The 19,688-nt window shown below is 30.8% G+C and overlaps 1 protein-coding gene across 1 annotated transcript in view; it reads left to right on the plus strand.

The window, feature by feature from the left end:
- LOC134682134 (neurogenic locus notch homolog protein 1-like) overlaps nucleotides 1–19,688 on the plus strand; it is a 32,849-nt gene that overhangs the window by 7,013 nt on the left and 6,148 nt on the right. The window contains exon 6 of the mRNA XM_063541714.1: nucleotides 19,044–19,154. Within this exon, the coding sequence (XP_063397784.1) occupies nucleotides 19,044–19,154 (111 nt within the window). The remainder of the gene's footprint in view (nucleotides 1–19,043; nucleotides 19,155–19,688) is intronic.

Raw genomic sequence — 19,688 nt, forward strand, 5'->3', positions numbered from 1 at the left:
ATTGAACCTGGTTTTATAGCGTTAAACATGTCACTTGTACGACAGCTCATATCAATTTCCATTATATTGTCAGCACGTTAAGCATGAGGTCCTTTGTCAGGACTTCCGGCGTTCAGCAAATAAGGTTAAAAAAACATCTGTCATGAATTACCAAAAGAAATCAAATAAATAGAATTTTTCTACGGGATTAAATTAGAACCTTTTCAGGGAAAAAAAGGAACTCAAATGCAAATATTTGTCTGGCGGTTACATTTTTCAAAGGATGGATAAAAACGATTTGATCTTTTTGATATACCAAGTCTCTTTGCTTTGTGATAAGAGGCAATTACGGCCAATGCTGCCAATGCTGCCATGTGTTTGTCCTTATACGATTGAAATGAAATTGGTCTGGCATAGTTGTAAATACCATTAAATAAGAAAATACAAATATAATTCAAAATCTAGTGCCGTCAGACCTTTGTAGAAATATTGTGTTAAATTTTGCAATTCAAATTCAGAAATTTTGGTTCCTTCCAGAAAAAAATCTTTCACCATTATTTCACTTTTTTGTTTTTTGGGGTTTAACGGTTTCTTTTCAATTCAAACATAAATAGAAATAAAATATATCAACAAGAACTTTTATAAATTGTTATTTGGAGGATGAGTTCTCGTTGGCACTCATAACACATCTTATTTTACCTATGTAATCGCCGAACGATGTGGAAGAATATGTTGCTGCTGAGAAAAAGGGGGTTTACAACTTGAGAGCTGAAATCATCTCGTTTGTAGTAAATTCTTCGTACACCAACTGAAGAGACATAGATCAATATTTAACACACATAAGCGAATCACGTGAACAACGGGGGAAGGGGGGGGGGCATAAAATCAACTGTCAATAGAGACTTAGAAGATACTACATCTTTTTTTATGTTCCAATGAAATTAATAAAACATTATGGGTGGTCGGAAGCGGTACATTATAGAATGATGATTTTAGCCTTTTTTCTCTAATTAGTCATGTTATATATATAAAAAAAAGAGAGATGTTGAAAGATTGTCCATGAGATAAATATCCACAAAAGACCAAAATAACCCAGACATTTACAGCCATAGGTCATCGTACGACCTTCAAAAATGAGCATAGCCCATATAGCATAGTCAGCTATAAAATGCCTCGAAATGAATTACAAGCTGCTGATTTGGGACAGACACATACATACAGAATGTGGCGAGGTTAAACATGTTAGCGGGATCCTAACCCTCCTGACAAGTTTTTTTGTCAAGAGAACACCCATGTACATTTCCCATGGATAACTTAGTGTGTTAGTCCTTATATTTATGACGTAGTCACATCATTGATTTCAATTTCAATTAACGTCATAATGATGAGTTTTTAAAGTACTGTTTTGAAAATAATTGTATGAAGTATTAAATTACATATTCGTCCCGTGAAAAGCTGTGCTGTCGATTACGGAACATGTTCGCTATTATTCTGTGGTTTTTCATGTTGCAATGAACTATAATATCATGTATTTGTGCTTTTATTTGTGTTGAATAGGTATGTTCTTGTTCTTAGCATTTTGTGTCGACTTTGTCGTCTTTATATCATTTATTTGTACGTTTCTCTGTGATGAATGATCTTGCAAGTGTGTTTGCTGTATTTCGCTCATTTTCAATATTTGTTAACATTGTTATAATGTAATTACACCTTATGTAAGAAACCTGGATTTTTATTGGGTGATAGCCAGTGTATTTTTAACCAATTTACTGTTATCAAATTAATATCGGTCATTTTTTAACGGGGTATTTGCCAAAAGGATATGCCTTTTTTACCCTCTCTGCCGTGGTTATTTTTATAATGTAAGTCTTCTGAATTACATATTGATGTTCCTGCTTCCATTTTGTAACATAAGCAACTATATTTTCTTTCATTTTTTTCAGTATCCCGAGTACTTATTTTTGTACTTGATATCCTGAAGAAATAATAAAAAAAACATAGTTGCACAGTTTAATGCGACTTTACTTGACTTTATGACACTTAAAATCTAAAGAACTTGACCTTTAAATTAAGTTTCTTGCTCTAGTAAAATTCCTGTTTTAAACTACAGTACATGTAATCTACAATTTCCTGCTCTGTTTAATTCCGATGCAGATTTAATCGTCTGAATCTAATGTAGACGTAAATAAGGTTTTAGTCTTGAAAACATATACTCAATGAAAAGGATGTTTAAATACAAAAAATATCTGTATTGAAAATATATAATTTATGGGTATAAGATTGCTTTTACAAACGTCGTAAAACATTTATACAATTCTTTTTTCAAATCACTTTCTAACAAAATAAAAGTTCGTTAAGGCCAACTCGTTATTAGACACGAATAACTTGTTAAGAGAGAGCCATATCTCTTGCACGTTAAAGACACCCTTGTAGATTTCGAAAAAGAGTAGGCTAATGCCGCTACAAGGCAGCACTCGCACCCGCAAAGTAGAAAGGGATTAATATAAGTTGCAAAACTTGTTTCCCAATCCACTATAAATAAATATGTTTAAAACTAAAAATAACTTCGTGGTGATTGCTTTACGCATATAGCATATTTGTTATAACAGGAGAAAGAGGTTTTATTTATTTTTCCTAGCAAATCTGTCATGCCTATTTCTGAAAAGTAAAATTTAAAATATCTATCAATTATTAGTTAAAACTTAAAATAGGAAATTGGATTTAAACACAGTAAATATATGTCCTTAATCATGTTGTATCTAAATACCAAATTCGAACAAACTTTAAGGAACACCGAGATTGGCGTCGTGTAATATTCAAATGAAGGTGAATACATGGAATCAACGTTCTGATCAAAAACCAAATAATTGTCCTTCTCTTTAATTCTCAATTGAACGGGTAACCCTATATGTTAGCCTATCTATTGCACAACAGATGATCTTACTTGTATGGCGTTTTTCCTTTAAAAATGTCCATTGATATATTATAGTTCGTTTATGTGTGTGTTACATTTTAACGTTGCGTCGTCTGTTTTCTCTTTATTTTTTAGTGTAAATTCACATTGCGATAAGACGTGTCACGGTACTTGTCTATCTCAAATTCATGTATTTGGTTTTGATGTTATATTTGTTATTCTCGTGGCATTTTGTCTCATGCTTGGTCCGTTTCTGTGTGTGTTACATTTTAGTGTTGTGTCGTTGTTCTCTTCTTGTATTTATTGCGTTTCCCCCGATTTTAGTTTGTTACCCCGTTTTTGTTTTTTGTCCATGGCTATATGAGTTTTGAACAGCGGTATACTACTGTTGCCTTTATGTAGCAAATGGGAAAAAATACATTTAGAGATTTGCATATTGTACATATATTTGTTTACTGTTAATATATCGATGGTTTTTGTTATTGTTTTAAGTTTTATCACTGTTAACCCTAGATCTAATTAATATATATACACACATAAAGATAGAAAAAGCACGCACAGTGCTAAAGCGAAAAAGTATATTGTAAATTAAACGACCAAAACAGGAAGTTGGTGTTATATTCTGAATTAATCAGGTGAATATTGGTAATACAAGTTTATTTTCGTTAAAAAAATACTAGTCAACACCATGTTATGTGAAATAAATTAAGATTCGCTTCATGATATTTAGTTACAGACAGATATGTTGGTGTTGTAAACTGAATTAATTTTGATATTGTTTGAAGTCGTTTAAATGATCACTGTATAGATAGAATGAAACATAGTCATTTAGATGATGATACTTTGTTTTACGATTTTTTTATTTGGGCAAAATGATGCATAACTTAATTTGTAGTTTTCTCTAGCTGAAAGAGATGGTTTAACATCAGATCACTAGAAAAAAGAAGTCAACACAACAAATCATCCGAAGCACTTTATTTGATTTGCCTTTATCATGTTAATAAGGATAACTCAAAGCCGATTATTTCACATGCAAGGACGTATACGAACCGCAACAGTAGAAGAGCTATATGCGAAAAAAAACAAGTACATACATGTAAGTCTTCTGTATTACAAATTGATGTTCCTGCGTCCATATTTTAACTCAATCAGGTATATTTTCTTTCATTTTTTCAGTATCCCAAGTACTTATTTTTTTGTACTTGATATCCAGAAGAAATAAATCAAAAAAAGATAGTTGCACAGTTCACGCCGCGTACTTCACTTAATGACACTTAAAATCTAAAGTACTAAATTTAGAAGTGTCTTGCTCTGGTTAAATTCCTGTTGTACACTACAGTACATTTATTCTTCAGTTTCCTGCTCTGGATAATTCCTATGGAGATTAATCGTTTGAATCTAATGTGGACGTAAATAAGGTTTTTAGTCGTGAATACATATACTTTATGAAAAGGATATGTTTGAATAAAAATAGATCTGCATTATAAATATAAAATTGAATGACTTATGGGTTTATGATTACTTATACAAACGTCGTAAAACATTTATATAATGTAATTATTTTTCAAATCACTTTCTAAAAATATAAAAGTTCGTTATGGCCGACTCGCTTTTAAACACGAATAATTTAGTGATTGATTTACACAGACAGTATATTTTACATAACAGGGTAGTATATTTTATTTATTTGTCTAAGTCAATCTGAATGCCTTTTCCCAATTACTTAAGTTTAAAATATTGAAAAAGAGTACATAATAACCTGAATCATGTTGTATCGAAAAACAAAATTGGAACCAACTTTTAGGAACACAGAAAACGGTGTCGTGCAATACCAAACGGAAGGTTAATGCATGGAATGAAACGTTATGATCAAAAACAGTATTAGTGTTCCTTTCTGTTATTCTAAATTCAACGGTCGACCACACATATTACCCTATCTCTTGCACAACAATGGATCTAATTTGTAACAAATGAAAACATATAAATTGGGAGCTTCGCAAATGATGCATAAATTATTGTTGAAATATTCATGGTTATCGTTATTGTGCTACGTTTCATTGGTGTATACCCTTTATTTACTTTTATTCACATACAGATAGAAAAAAGATCAAAGTTAAAACAATATTTTGTGAATTAACCGACCATAACCGCAAGTTGGTGTTGTTTTCTGAATTAAAAAAGGGAATATTGGAAAAACATGTATATTTCGCTAATAAAAAATGAACACTATAACAGCAAGTTGGTAAACATTGTATTCCAAATTAAAAAGTTTATTTGGGTTTTAAACAATATATACTCTTCCACACGGTGTATATAAAATACATAAAAGATTTGCTCCATGATTATTTGTAAGGGTAAGATATGTATACGCTTCAATTGCCAAAGAGTAAAAACTCCGCGGAAAATTCAAAACGGAAAGTCCCTAATCAAATGACAAAATCAAAAGTGCAAACTCTTCAAACGAAAGGATAACAACTATCATATTTCTGACTTGCTTAAGGCATTTCCTTTTGAGAAAATTGTGTATTGCAGTCACATCATATTTCATTATATTGACAACATGAACAAACAAAACAGACACAATAGGTAAAGAATGTTAAAAAAAAAAGGGGTACAGAAGTCAACAATGTTATCATCTTAATCACTATACAAACAAACAAATGTAACAAAGAAGCACAAAAAGGCATACTTCATATTTCACAACCTCATTCATTGTGCAAACCATCACAGCGGTATACTACTGTTGTCTTTATTTGAAAACCCCGTGTCCCACTGTCGGTTCTCTTGTCTGTTCATATGTTTGTTAGTCCATCAAATGTTTTCGTCACACTTTACTAAAAAACCTTTTTAGTAATGACTTGATAAGGTTGAACATATATCATATCTCTCAAACACATGCTAATATAATTAAGAAAATGTGCTATGAGTTACAGTGAGACAACTCTACATTCATGCCAAAATGAATTAGTGACAATTAAAGTTCAAAGGACGGTCTTTGACACAGGGAATATGTTCACACCAAACAGCAAGATATAAACGCCCCTGAATAAACTAACGTAAAATAATTCAAACATTTAAAGCTACTGTCTAACATACATGTATATACAATACAAAATCGAGAAACACCTTTTAACAATACAAACAAACGACAACCAGCGGTGTAAAAAAAATTATATGCGCCTAACCTGAGACAGTAGTTAAGCATTACAACATTAACAGACCTAGTATAATTAAGAGATAACTGTATTGTATTTGAAGCTTAAAGGACGTCCATCGGTAGTTTTATGTCGCAAATTTAATTTACCTGGCGACGCGGAGCGGAGACGGGAAAACGAGTATTTGAGACAGTAAAACTACCGATGGACATCCGCAAAAGCTTCAAATACAAAACAGTTATCTCTATTCTAACGCAAAATAAGTTCATAATTAAATTTCAATCATTATTTGAGTGTAAAATCTTCATTAAAAAAAAATTCCGCGAAAAGATGTTATCTTCTTTAGTCCCTACACTAGGTAGCGTCATAGGTATGCTTCCGGTGTCAAACATGAACACCGAGAGTTTTCTGGCTTCTGTGCCGTTTCAGAATGTAATAAAGTTTGATAAAAAGAAGATTTTTCGGTGCAACATTCGAGTTGTTTGGCTTATTATTGTAGAAATTACATGTCAATACATTCTTAAATTCAAATTGTTGGCTTCCTTAGTTACAGACAAGGAGATAGAGAATTTAACGCTAACTGTCATCCAATCAAAATCATTGATACAAAACAATTGCATGAGAATAATTGATTGACACGTCTAAACTTGATCAACAAACATTAAAACAAAACAAATAAACATACACTGAACGAATTAGTTTGATACAATGTGCCGATATCATGTCCTTGGTTTGCAGATACATTGAATAACAAGTTCGATTATACGTATCATAACCACACCTTATTTGTTATATAGGAAGAAAACGAGTGCAGTGGCCTCGATTTTCTCTTTCTATTTTCATAAATGTATTCGAAAGACCTTTCTTCTCACTTGCTATTTCGAAATTCTTTCAAGTAGTTTTTTATTTTGGTCGAATAAAACAGCTTGATTATTATTATCCTTACAAATAATGATCATTTAAAGAAGATGCGTTTTTAAACAAGAGCAATAAACCTTAAGTTTAATTAAATATTTGGCAGAAGAACAATATTAGCAACGACACTGCAAACTTAGTATAATAGTTACTCCGGTTATACCTAGTGCTATTTAATTGGAATTTGAAAAGCTTATAAAAGCTTCTAGTGTAAGTGACGATCATTTATAAAAACTCTTCCATATAGATATATATAAGCAATGCATGGATGACTTTAAACTAATATGACACCGTCAAACATAAACAGATTTAAAAAGTCATTTGATGTCTTTGAAATGAAGTTCGTGTATTTTTTGTGATTTACATTGATGTGTACTTTAAATGAACATTTTAAAGTGCATTACTGCCGCAGAGCAACACTACTATAATAGTTCGTTTCCATGTATACTGCATTTTCGTCGCACTTCAGTGTTCTTTTGTTTCGTTGTTTCCTCTAATAATTGGTGTGTTTCCCTCGGTTTTAGTTTATCACCTAGATTTGTTTCTCCCAATCATTGTATGACTTTTGAATAGTGGTATACTACTGTTGGCTTTATTTAATGACAATAACTCTTTTAAAGAGTATTCTTTCTATTAGATAAATCTGACATGATTGTTGATATTTACCAGTTGATTATTTATGTTATTGAAAACTCAAATCTGTCGTTCGTTGATAATTTTAAAAACAAATGTCATTAACGGCAAACATTGGTAAACATTGTCATTAAGGAGTTTTAAAAAACTCAATCAAAGAGTGAACTAACGATTTAATTATTTGTAGATCTTGTCCTTTTGGTGGTTTTTGTTATTAACTGCTTCTATCCATATTATATTGTTTTTGCGATGATAGCAGCAACCCTAAAAATGGTAAAATACTATCGTTAAATTATAACTTATACAAGGAGTCGACTGATAAATTGGCTATTAGACTTTTTTTTAGATCTTTACTAACAGATTTTTTTGGCTTTTTTAAATCATCTATTGAATATCAATTTCAAGATAATAAGTTCTTTAAGGGGTTGATTGACGATTTCAGCGAAGTTGACGTATTTGTAAATCTTTTCCTACAATCATATTAGTTGCTTTATCTTCCCTCTATCTACTGCAGTTCCGTATACATTTGTAATATATAATACATAATAAAATGAATCAGTTTGCAATTAAAGGGCAAATATTCCTATAAGACATATTTAGACATTTAGAGGGCTAATTAGTTTTCTTTTGTTTTTTCAGTTGTCGCGATATTTTTAAGATTGACAAATTTTGTCTTTCTACATGTTCTACCTAGATTTCCTTAACACTACCACTCCTTGAATTCAAGGACTGATTATACTTTGAGGAACTTTGACAATTTATGTATGTATCTATTGACACAGCTAAACATATTACCAAAAAAATAAAGTCGGTAAAATGCAATGATGTACTCTTATGATGTATATCTATGATATAAATTAAAATCATAGTTAATATTAAATGTTTCTTAATATACAAATAAACACCTACCTACCTTATAGAAACCTACTATTTCAGTTGTATATATCAAAGAAATAAGGCATTATTCGTACTCATAATGAAATATAATTATAGTTCATTTTTTGTTTAATAAATAAATTACCACCCACTCAATACTAATATATACCGCCCATTTCAGTTACATATATCAAAGAAATTGTGAATCATTGGTTTAATGTACTTTTGATGAGATAACCAATAAAGTACCATCACTACAGTTTGCTGCTTTATTTAGACGGATATATAACTAGTAAATATAGATTGGTCGTCATTCAGTTCCCTCTGTTTAAAACACCAATACATCATCTTAACTATGAAGTTACAGATTATGTGCGTACTGGTATTTGTCTGTGGTGTTTGTTGTATGAACCAAGACATTTTCAGAAAATATTTTGGTAAGTGAAATCAGGCAATTTTTATATTTAAATTACGTTTTAAAGTAATGGTTAAATTTTACTATGATAAAAAAAGATCGAGAAAGAAGACAATAACATTTTTATTTAAGTCTAATCAAAATATGAGAATCACAGCACCTATATATTCGGCAAGTTTTATCAAGCACTTTTAATATTCAAGTTAAAGTCATCATTATATATTATTAAATCGAGAAAGGTTCCAGTAACAATTCTTAATTCCAATCAAAAGTAAAATTCACTATAAAAAAGAAATAAACGACAGAAATGTAGCAATAATAATTCATAAGTTCAATCAAAATAATTCACGAATTGACAAAAACAAGAACTAAATATTTCAGAACGTATTTAGGCACGCTTTATCAAGCAATTTTATTAAACAGATTACTATATATTTTAACGTTTTCTTGATATATAACTATTAGAATAATGCAGAAAGGATAAAATAGGATCAATAACAATTCATAACGTCAATCAAGAAAAGTTAACGAAAGGACCTTCATTTTTTTTTACACAAATAAGGCAGTTAGTTTTCTCGTTTTAATTGTTTTACATTGTCTAATCAGGGCCTTTTATAGCTGACTATAAGGTATGGGCTTTGCTAATTGTTGAAGGCCGTATGCTTATCTATAGTTGTTAATGTCTGTGTCATTTTGGTCTTTTGTGGATAGTTGTCTCATTGGCAATCATACCACATCTTCTTTTTTATATTAACAATAACTTAACAATTTTCTGATGATCAATTTCATTATTTAAATTACTTTTTTTTAAAGAGTATATTACTGTAAAAATATGGCGAAACATAATAGGTGCAAAACAAATGCACAAGTTCAACAGAAATAGTTACCAATAATACAAACAGCAATACCTGAACACTAGTGACACAGAAAGTTATGTCTTCAACTTTAAGAAGTTTTGATTCAATAACCTCCTTGTAAACAAATGTATTAACTGAAATATAAATGCCGTATTTTTGCGGTGCTATGATGTTGCTTAACAGATACGGAAAGTTCAGAATGGTAAATCTGACATCATTTGTTTTGTCATAAACAAAATGCTCACTCTAGCCTAAATGTCAACCTTTTTAAAAAATATATTAAACTAACAAGAAAATAAGAATATACAAACCAAAATTAAATTTCATTACGATCCCAAATTTAGGAAAATCTCGATATTTGGTTACTCAAATTTTGTCTAGGAGAACTACGATCATAGACAAATCGATAACTCAAAAAGCAATGATCTTTCAAATTTGAGTCTTCTTGTACATAGGACCAATATAGTAATCTATCTTTAAACGAGACTCAAAACCTTTCGTTTATAATTACTATAATTATTTCATAGAATGCAACAATGAATTTATTCAATTGTCGTGGTTTTCTAGTGAAATGAAATAAATAAGGCAGCAACCATTTAATTTTCTGGGGGTGGGGAGGCTATCGATTTTTTTCTAGTCAAACTTTTTTGTTGCCTTCGGCGAAAAACAATCTATTTTTTTGGCGACAAGCCGAAAACAATATTTTTCTTTCAATTTAAGCATTACATATAGTGGCAGCCAGCTAAGGGTGAAACAAACATTTTTTTTTCTCCGGGTCAAAAACAAATTATTTTTTCTCCAAAAACTGGAAACAAACTTTTTTTTCCAAAAAAAACCAATGGCTGATAAAAAGACGTTGTGAATGGCTGAGAAAAAAATGTTGTCAATGGCTGACCAAAAGACGCTGTCAATGGCTGATAAAAAGACATTGTAAATGGCTAATGAAAAGACGCTGTCAATGGCCGATGTCAAGACGTTATCGATGGCTTTGCATCGAAACGATTTGTGAACGCGTAGAAAGATGAAAGTTTCTTGCATTTTCTATTTTATTTCTTTTGAAAAGCTTACGCACAAGGTCATTGTTAAAACAAATAACAAATACAAACGAAGAATTCAAATATCAAAAACAATGTTAACTCTTGATCAAACGACGTACGCGTATTTGTGACGTAATTAGTTGTTCAGACACTTGTTTAATATTTTTCCATTTTTGATTTCGTCGATAAGTTATTCTTTAAGTATCTGTTCTATTATCTGTTAGTTTTGCAGGCGACAGTATTCAAATTTTATCCTTCGGGATTGTTTTTCTTTTAAATTTTGAAAACTATATTCTATTTATTCTTATCATTTCCCCGTTTTTCTAGTGGCAAGACAACAACGATTATTGGAAAGACACAATGGAGGCAGCGGCAGTAAAGGTAATATAAACAAAAAATATACATAACAGTTTATAGACATTGGACATTGAATCACAGGTCATGTATATGACCAGGACAAGAAAAAAAAACATACATGTAAATGAATTCAATTTACATAGATAATATGTTTTATGGCTGTGTCCGGTCAAATGTTTTTGTCATCCGATTCAATATAACAGTGATTACAGATATCATATCCAACCAACGGTTTAAATGAAATACCACTTTGAATTGTTTTTAAACTTGTGATGACTACTCACTTGTGTTGATCTCTAGATATCTTCAAGTTGCTTGTGTTAACGTTTGGCTGTCTAGTTGTCTCAAAATAAAACATTATCAATCAATTGAACTAGTACAAAATAACTGTTATATTTCTGACTTGGTTCAGACATTACGAAAAAGACGGGTAAACACATGGTTTACCTTTGTAACCTTCCCACTTTTGTGTCAACATTAAGGGAGAACCCCAAGCAGACATGAGGTATGACCTTTGTGGTAACCTATAGTTGTTAATTTCTGTGTCATTTTGGTCTCTTGTGGAGAGTTGTCTTATTGGCAATCATACCACATCTTCTTTTTTTATATATGATAGGTATATGTGACCGTAACTGACAAAGACGCCGTTAAAAATGTTTTTTGATGTCGATAGCACATAGCGTTTATAGCACATACCTTCTCGATACAGTGCAAATTAAGTAATATATATTTATACAAGTTTTAACAAAAAAAAGCAAGACTTTAAAACAGTTCTTGCGTTAAAATACATCCAACACCTTCCAAAATCAACATATAACATATTTAAAAGTCGTTGTTTTCTTAGTCTTTCGAACTTTTCGAAAGGCTTTCTCAAGCTATTAATATTTACAGAACGATTTGTGATTGACTAACGTGCCTGTTTCTTTTATTTTGAATTTCGGTGAATAATTTAAAAGCATTGTTTGAAATAAATGAATTATTTCTAATGGTAAAAAGTAAAATAACAAACAAAACAAAAAGAACTGTTGGAAAATTTATTTTCATAATTACTTTCAGAGGATGACGTATTCGACGATGATGAGGTAGTCACAATAACTTGTGGCGAAGGAGAAGTAATCCAGGTGGTTGATGCAAACTATGGCAGTCAAGCAAAACCTCGTCAACCAAAAAAATATCATAAGCATGGAAAAGGACGTAAAGGCGGTAAATCTGAAAAAGATGAATGTAGCGACCCACAGTCATTAGTAAAAGTGAAGGGCGAATGTAATGGAAGGCAAGCATGTGAATTTACAGTCAGTGACCTTTTTAATGAAGACAATTGTATAAATGAGGAAATGCTTGCAGCAAGGTCAGGGTCAAAGTCCGGCAATGATATTCAACTCTGGCTTGATTACAAATGTATACCTCGTAAGTATTAAAATGTTTAGATTAATCACGTGACAATTATCATCGCTCAATATCAAAGAAACCCCTATAATAATGATTAGACATTGAATCACACTAGTAATTTGTGGGCCCTTTATAGCTTGTTGTTCGGTGTGAGCCAAGGCTACGTGTTGAAGGCCGTACTTTAACCTATAATGGTTTACTTTTTAAATTGTTATTTGGATGGAGAGTTGTCTCATTGGCACTCACACCACATATTCCTATATCTATTAGACGTTTTTTTATTGCTACACTTGCAGTATTTCTGATTTCTGATTTAAGTCTTTGCCGATATGAAAACGATAAGGACTTGACTAAGGTGTCGGTTTTTTTTTTAAAATAATCTACATTTTATTGCGAAACCTTGTACAAAAGAACATAAACATAAAGCATGCACGTGATTTAAGGAACAGTCGTTAAGCAGTTCAAACATCTTTCTGGACGATAAATAAGAATGTGACGAAATATAACACCATAAATTACTTGTATATTTTTTTTAATCATTAATTGATCTTTTTTCTTTCAATTTGATAATAAACTATTATCATTCCAGATCCATGTGTAAACTATTACTGTGCACATGAAGGTATATGCGTTTTAGTCGATCTGATAGATTTGACCCCTCAATGTGATTGCGTGAACGAGTGGACAGGTGCCCATTGTGACGGTAAGCTTTTTTTTTAAATAATAGATCGTTGGCTCTTTAACGTTACCCTTTAATAACTTTATTTTGAATGTAACACATCTTCTGATTGGCTGGAAGTGTTCACAGCTCATAGACAGAATTTTGTCAAGTGACCGTGATTTCATCAACGTTTTTTCATGATTTACTCCATAAAAAAAAAATAGAACTAAATAATAAGAAAAGATTGCAATATTTTTCTGAGTGATTGGAAATATCTTCAAAAATGTGGTGCATACCTTTGAATAAAACGCTTCGCGGTTATTCGGTGTGCACCACATTTTTGATGTTACTTCTTCAGAGACAGAAAAAATATTATAGTCATGCCTTAATGTGATTAATCATTATGATAAAGAATTCGCATCAATGTGTCTGGACTAAAACTGTAGGACTGTGTAATATTACAGAAAATAATGAACATTTTTTTTTTAAATGATATTTTTTCTTGATTTTTTTTTGGAAGAAATATATAATCTGTTAGAAAAACTTTGATTGGGAAACACATTTTAACTTCAGGAATTGATATGGGATTGAAAAAAAGATAAACAATGCTATGATACTAATTTACTCAAAGCGGTTAAGTTTTCAATACACAAAGTACGTTGTCTGTGTGAATTAAGAAAAAATTATATTATTTTTTTTTTGTATTTTAAGTAGAACTTTTGAAATGAACTCATTCTACAAAAAAAAGATGTGTTTACATATTACGATTGAAACGTTATTCACGTGCTTGTTCACATTATACGGACTTCATATACAGGAGTGTGCTCCTTACGCAGAAACTGCTCCAACAAAGTTATGAGGAGGACAGATTAAAATTGACACTCCGTAATTTTATGGACACCATCACGAATTGCTGGATCCATACGATGTGTCTTTAACCAAACTAGCTAAGGACATTTTTACCACATGGTAGATTGTGGTGTGTCATTATGTCGTCTAATATTTTAATTACCAAACTCATGCATTACTATAAGACGTGTTACGGTATCCCAAATTCATGTATATAGTTTAAATGTTTAATGTTATATTTGTAATTCTCATCGGATTTTGTCAAATGTGTTGACGTCTTTTTCTATTATATTTTTGTTATAGAAAATATGCATTATCTGACTTATATACCGTAAAATAAAAAAATATTTATAAAGATTTGTAAAGTTTAGTATCCTATTTTACCGACTACACTTGAGTGAGATATTCCCTTCTAATGCGTTCAGGTTTTAATACGCCCTTCAGCTCATTAAGAATAAAACTCACTAAATAATTTAGATAAAAACCTATTAAAATTTATTATCCATGCACAATAAAAATATTACTGCAACTGTATGAAGTAAGATACAAATGTATTATAACCATCCGATAACGGTGTATGACAAATACAAGACACATTGTAAGTTATTTATTGTACCACTTAGCTTATGGAAAAGGGAAAGAGGATATGTTGGGGTTTTTTTGCTATATTATTTCTATCGCGGAAAAGTGGTTATTTTTTTAACAATTTTACTTGAACGAAATGTTCAGAAAGCTTGGCCTTTGAATAGCAATACATTTTATTAAAAGATAATCAGGTTATAATTATATACCCTCCGCACCCCACCCTTTCGTGAGTTACGTTAATGTTATTAAATAGAATATAAGAATATCTTATTAGTTGATCATTTGATAGGGTAAAATGTATACATACATTTTAAAAAGTTAAGAACTGACACGAAGACGAATATAAATACATGTAGGTCACAGTATTATTTCCTATTCAGTGTGTATCGTTCTGAACATGCATGATATATTTGCCACTGGACGTTAAGCAAGCAAACAAAAATCAATCAACCTATTCAAATCTTACACACGAATATGTTAAATCTAGATTTATTTTATGAAAGTCTACATTACAATTCATCTGACATATATGATAATGTTTCTTTATTGTAGCTATAAGTTAACAAAACCCCAGGTTACTTGTTTCTAATAAAAGTTAAAATGCGGTACCACAATGATGGTTTATTTTAAACCTATCATCAATTGAACTTTAAAAAATAACTTTCCAAATCGGCAAAAAGAAAAACTATAAGAAGAATAAGGGTTTGATGTAAATCATAGATTGCAATTTTATCAAGGAAAATAATCTTATGCCTTGGAGCATATATCATTGAAACATGGTATCGTCCGGGTTGATTCTGAAAAATGATGACCTGTCGTTCTGAAAGAAAATGACTCCATATATGTATATAAGCGTTATGGAAAGAAAAATTAATCACCGCTTCATTTATTAATTTTAATTTTGTTCAACGTAATCTGTACGATAATTTACGTTTGAAGTTGGATTCATAACAAACTTGACATATATATATTATAGTTATTTGCTATTTATAACTATTGCAATATGCATTGTTAAAATGTAATATCAGTATTTTAGTTTTAATATAATCTTAAATCTATCCTAATTCCATCTTACTTTTGAATTATAGTTTTTCATCTGTGACGTCAATTTTGCGCTGTTTCAGAAATTTCATAAATTCAAATGTGACGTATTTGTTAGCCTTTTCGCCATCGTATGTGACGTCATTTTTATGAAATGCGTTGAGGCCTGGACTGTGTCGGGTGTGTCTATTCTATGTTGGTCTTAGCATTATGTATTCGGGTTTAGTTTTCTGTTATGAGTTAATACTTTAGTTTCATTATGTATATCTGTTTTATATTCAGTTGATAAAATTTACTGTTTGCAATAGCTTTAAATGTTTTAAAAAATAAGGATGTTATTATCCCAAGCATAAAAACATAGCCGTTTTTGACACAACCTTTTTTCAAATTTTGATCTTCAGTGCTGTACAACTTTGAACTTTTTTTCACTTTCGATCTTTTATATCTGGGCGTCTTGTATCGTCTTGTCTTGTGTGGACAAGGCGCGTTTTTGGCGTATTGAATTTTAAACCTGATGCTTTTTGTTATCTATTAATCATGTGTTTCTTTGTCTAATATGTTCTCCTATTTATTTGTATTGTAGTCCTGTTATATTATGTTGTCATTTCAATGTTATATTTAACATTGCTATAAAAGTGCGAGGTTTGGCATGCGACAAAACCAGGTTCAACCCACCATTTTTTCCTTTAAAAATGTCCTGTACCAAGTCAGGAAGATGGCCATTGTTCTCGTGGGATTTTGTCTGATGCTTGGTTCGTTTCTGTGTGTATTACATTTCAGTGTTGTGCTGTTGTTCTCCTCTTATATTTGATGCGTTTCCTCGGTTTTAGTTTGTTACCCCGATTTTGTTTTTTGTCCATGGATTTATGAGTTTTAAACAGCGGTATACTACTGTTGCCTTTATTCAAGAAAAGAAATTGAGCTGAATAAAACGATGCGTGAGTGATATAAACATTGTGTATTTTATCTAATTTTGTGTATTTATTTAACCAACATTTACATAATCATTGCCCCATTTAAATAATCTTGCACGATATATGCACTATAAAAGTACACTGCAAAATTTGCCTATATTACAGTATGACTATCAATCTTTCAAATACCTGAAGTTTAATTTAGATGTATAGCTGAAATACAATCTAATTCACAATAAACTCCAAGAAAAACTGTTCACCGGAAACAAATGGTAATGTGAAGAAATAACCCTCCCAATCTCAGATGAACTTTGAAAATCAAATAGTCTCTTGCTTTTGTTTATGCCAGATGATATAAATACATTAAAATAATGATATTGTTAATTATTTATGTGATTTTAAAATTTGTATAAACGACTAACAATATTCGGATCATCTGTCCAAGCATTCCCTGTAATTCTGGTTCTTAACTCAGATAGCTGTGTCAGTGGCGCTATTGAGGTTAGTTTTAGCATCGTGTGAAATAGTGTTGTTGAATAAAACAAAACAGAATTTGAAAAATGCTATCCATCAAAATATACAAACCTTTTGTAGCAATACCATTTCTTTTAATTGTTTATTTTTACACACACACTTTAATTGTTTGCTCACCCTTTGATTTTACGAAATTCTTTAATTTTGTTTGAATACTACTAGTAATTGATCGAGAGTATTGATAGTATACACATGAAAGCGGCGATAGCAATATAAAAAAAGTATTAACTTTAATTAAACAATTGAATAGACAACCCATGCGAAGCAGACCCAAGCCCATGTCCAGAAAGAAGCACGTGTTCAATAACTGGTGATGGAAGTGCCAGTTGCTGTTGTGATGAAGGCTATACGGGAGATAATTGCGACGTATTAGGTTTGAATTTAAAACATTTTTTTATTATTTACAAGGAGTTATATAATGGACTTTCATTGGTTCAAACACATTACAGCTTCCAAAATAAAGGTTATTGAAGTGTATGAAAGCATGTTTCATTCAAATTGATATTTTAAGTGTAAAAATTGATCTTTTAAATGTTCATATAAACTATGCTTTTGTAATAGAAAGTAAAAAAAATAAAAACACAGAACTCCGAGTAAAATTCAAAATGGAAGTAGATATAAGAAGATGTAGCATGAATGCCAATGAGACACCTCTCCATTCAAGTTACGCTTTGTAAAAGTAAACCATTATAGGTCAAAGTACGGTCTTCAACACGGAGCCTTGGCTCACACCGAACAGCAAGTTAAAAAAGGCCTCAAAAATGAACAAAAGTCCATTATCAAATGGCAAACACAAAAGCTCAAAACACATCAAACGAATGGATAAAAACTGTCATATTCCTGACTTAGTACAGACAATCTTGCAATCAAAGCGTTCGTTTACTATAACTGTAGATATCACAACTTTTAATTTCTGTTTTGAAAAAATATACTTTTCGAATGTGTATGAATTTTTTCAAAGTTGAATAGCATTTTTACTATTAAAAAAGTAAAATCACAAAAATACTGAACTCCGAGGAAAATTCAAAACGGAAAGTCCCTAATCACATGGCAAAATTAAAAGCTCAAACAGATAAATGGATAACAATTGTCATATTCCTGACTTGGTACATGCACTTTCTTGTGTAGAAGATGGTGGATGAAATCTGGTTTTAAAGCTAGCTTAACAACTTACTTGTATGACAGTCTCATAAAATTCCATTATATTGACAATTATATGTGAACAAAGCAAACAGACATAATAGGTAAGTTGTCCAAAATAGGGGTACAGCAGTCAACATTGCGTCATATGCTTAATCACTTTATCAAAAACACAAGTATGTCAACAAAGAAAAACAAAAAGGTATTAAGATAAAGCACATAAACAAAAGCCAAAGACCAGATTGATTCATACAAAAATATCTGTTTGCGAACAGTTCCTGACATTCACTGTTTATTGCAACGTTTGAATTATAATTGGTAACAGTAGATCAGTATTTGAGAACTACTCTCAAGGACTTTAATTTATTATGCAATGCATTGCTGCTGAAATAATATCCCTTATTGTTATCATAAACCTATCTCAACGATACCAGACTTGTCATTTAAAACTCCAGAAACATGACTCATCGGTGACACTCGAATAAAAACAGTTTGAAAACCATAAACGACATTAATCTAACCGATATTTTCAAAATAAGTTCATAGCTTCTTTGGGACAGACTGTAATCATTATAATAATAAATCTCGCATTTTTTACTTTCTTCAAAAATCTGAATGATAAATGCATGTAATATTTTTCTTATTGTACAGTCAATCAAATGGAGCGGATATGTTTGACGCTATAGCGTTTTATAATTTATTGTTATGTGATATGGTTGTTTTGTTATTTATTTTATTTTCTTTTTATTTTTGTTAATCAGTGTATTTAAAACATTTACTTTATTTGCACGTTAGTGGATGCATGTACCGTTAATCCCTGTCAAAATGGTGGACAATGTACCCTAGATAGCCAAGGACTTCCTGTGTGCACCTGTGTATCTGATTTTGATGGAACATTTTGTGATGGTAATTAGTTTTCATGTATACTTTATAAAGAACATTAAAGAAAATTTTCATTTTAAACAATGGCGAATCTGTAGATTTTGTGCACTACGTCATTAGAATTGATGCTTTTAAGTTTTAAAATAAAATAATTACGCAAGTGTATCATGTATAAATTTGCAATGCATGTGATATTGGTCGTGTTCTGAATTTCAATTTCGATACTGAGTAAATTATTTTGATTTTCTTTATTTGTTTTATCTTTTCGTGTTTAAAAAATAAATACATTTTACATAAAGTTTAACATTGTGAGCTGTGTATGAAATAACTTGAGGTATATATTAAGACTGGAATATGTTTTCTATTTGCAATGCAAGTATTTTGAAAGTAATGATAATGTGGTCAATTAAGTAAAAATGCGTAGTGTTGTAAATTACACTTTTTTAAGGTCAGTGGACCGACTTTCAACAAAATTAATTATTTAATTTTGTTTCTTTCCAACTTCAAACTTTAAACTTAAATTATTTTTTTTTAGGTAAAATGACTCCAAATTGGTGT

This window comes from Mytilus trossulus, chromosome 8, assembly GCF_036588685.1.
Source record: "Mytilus trossulus isolate FHL-02 chromosome 8, PNRI_Mtr1.1.1.hap1, whole genome shotgun sequence".
Classification (NCBI taxonomy): Eukaryota; Metazoa; Mollusca; class Bivalvia; order Mytilida; family Mytilidae; genus Mytilus; species Mytilus trossulus.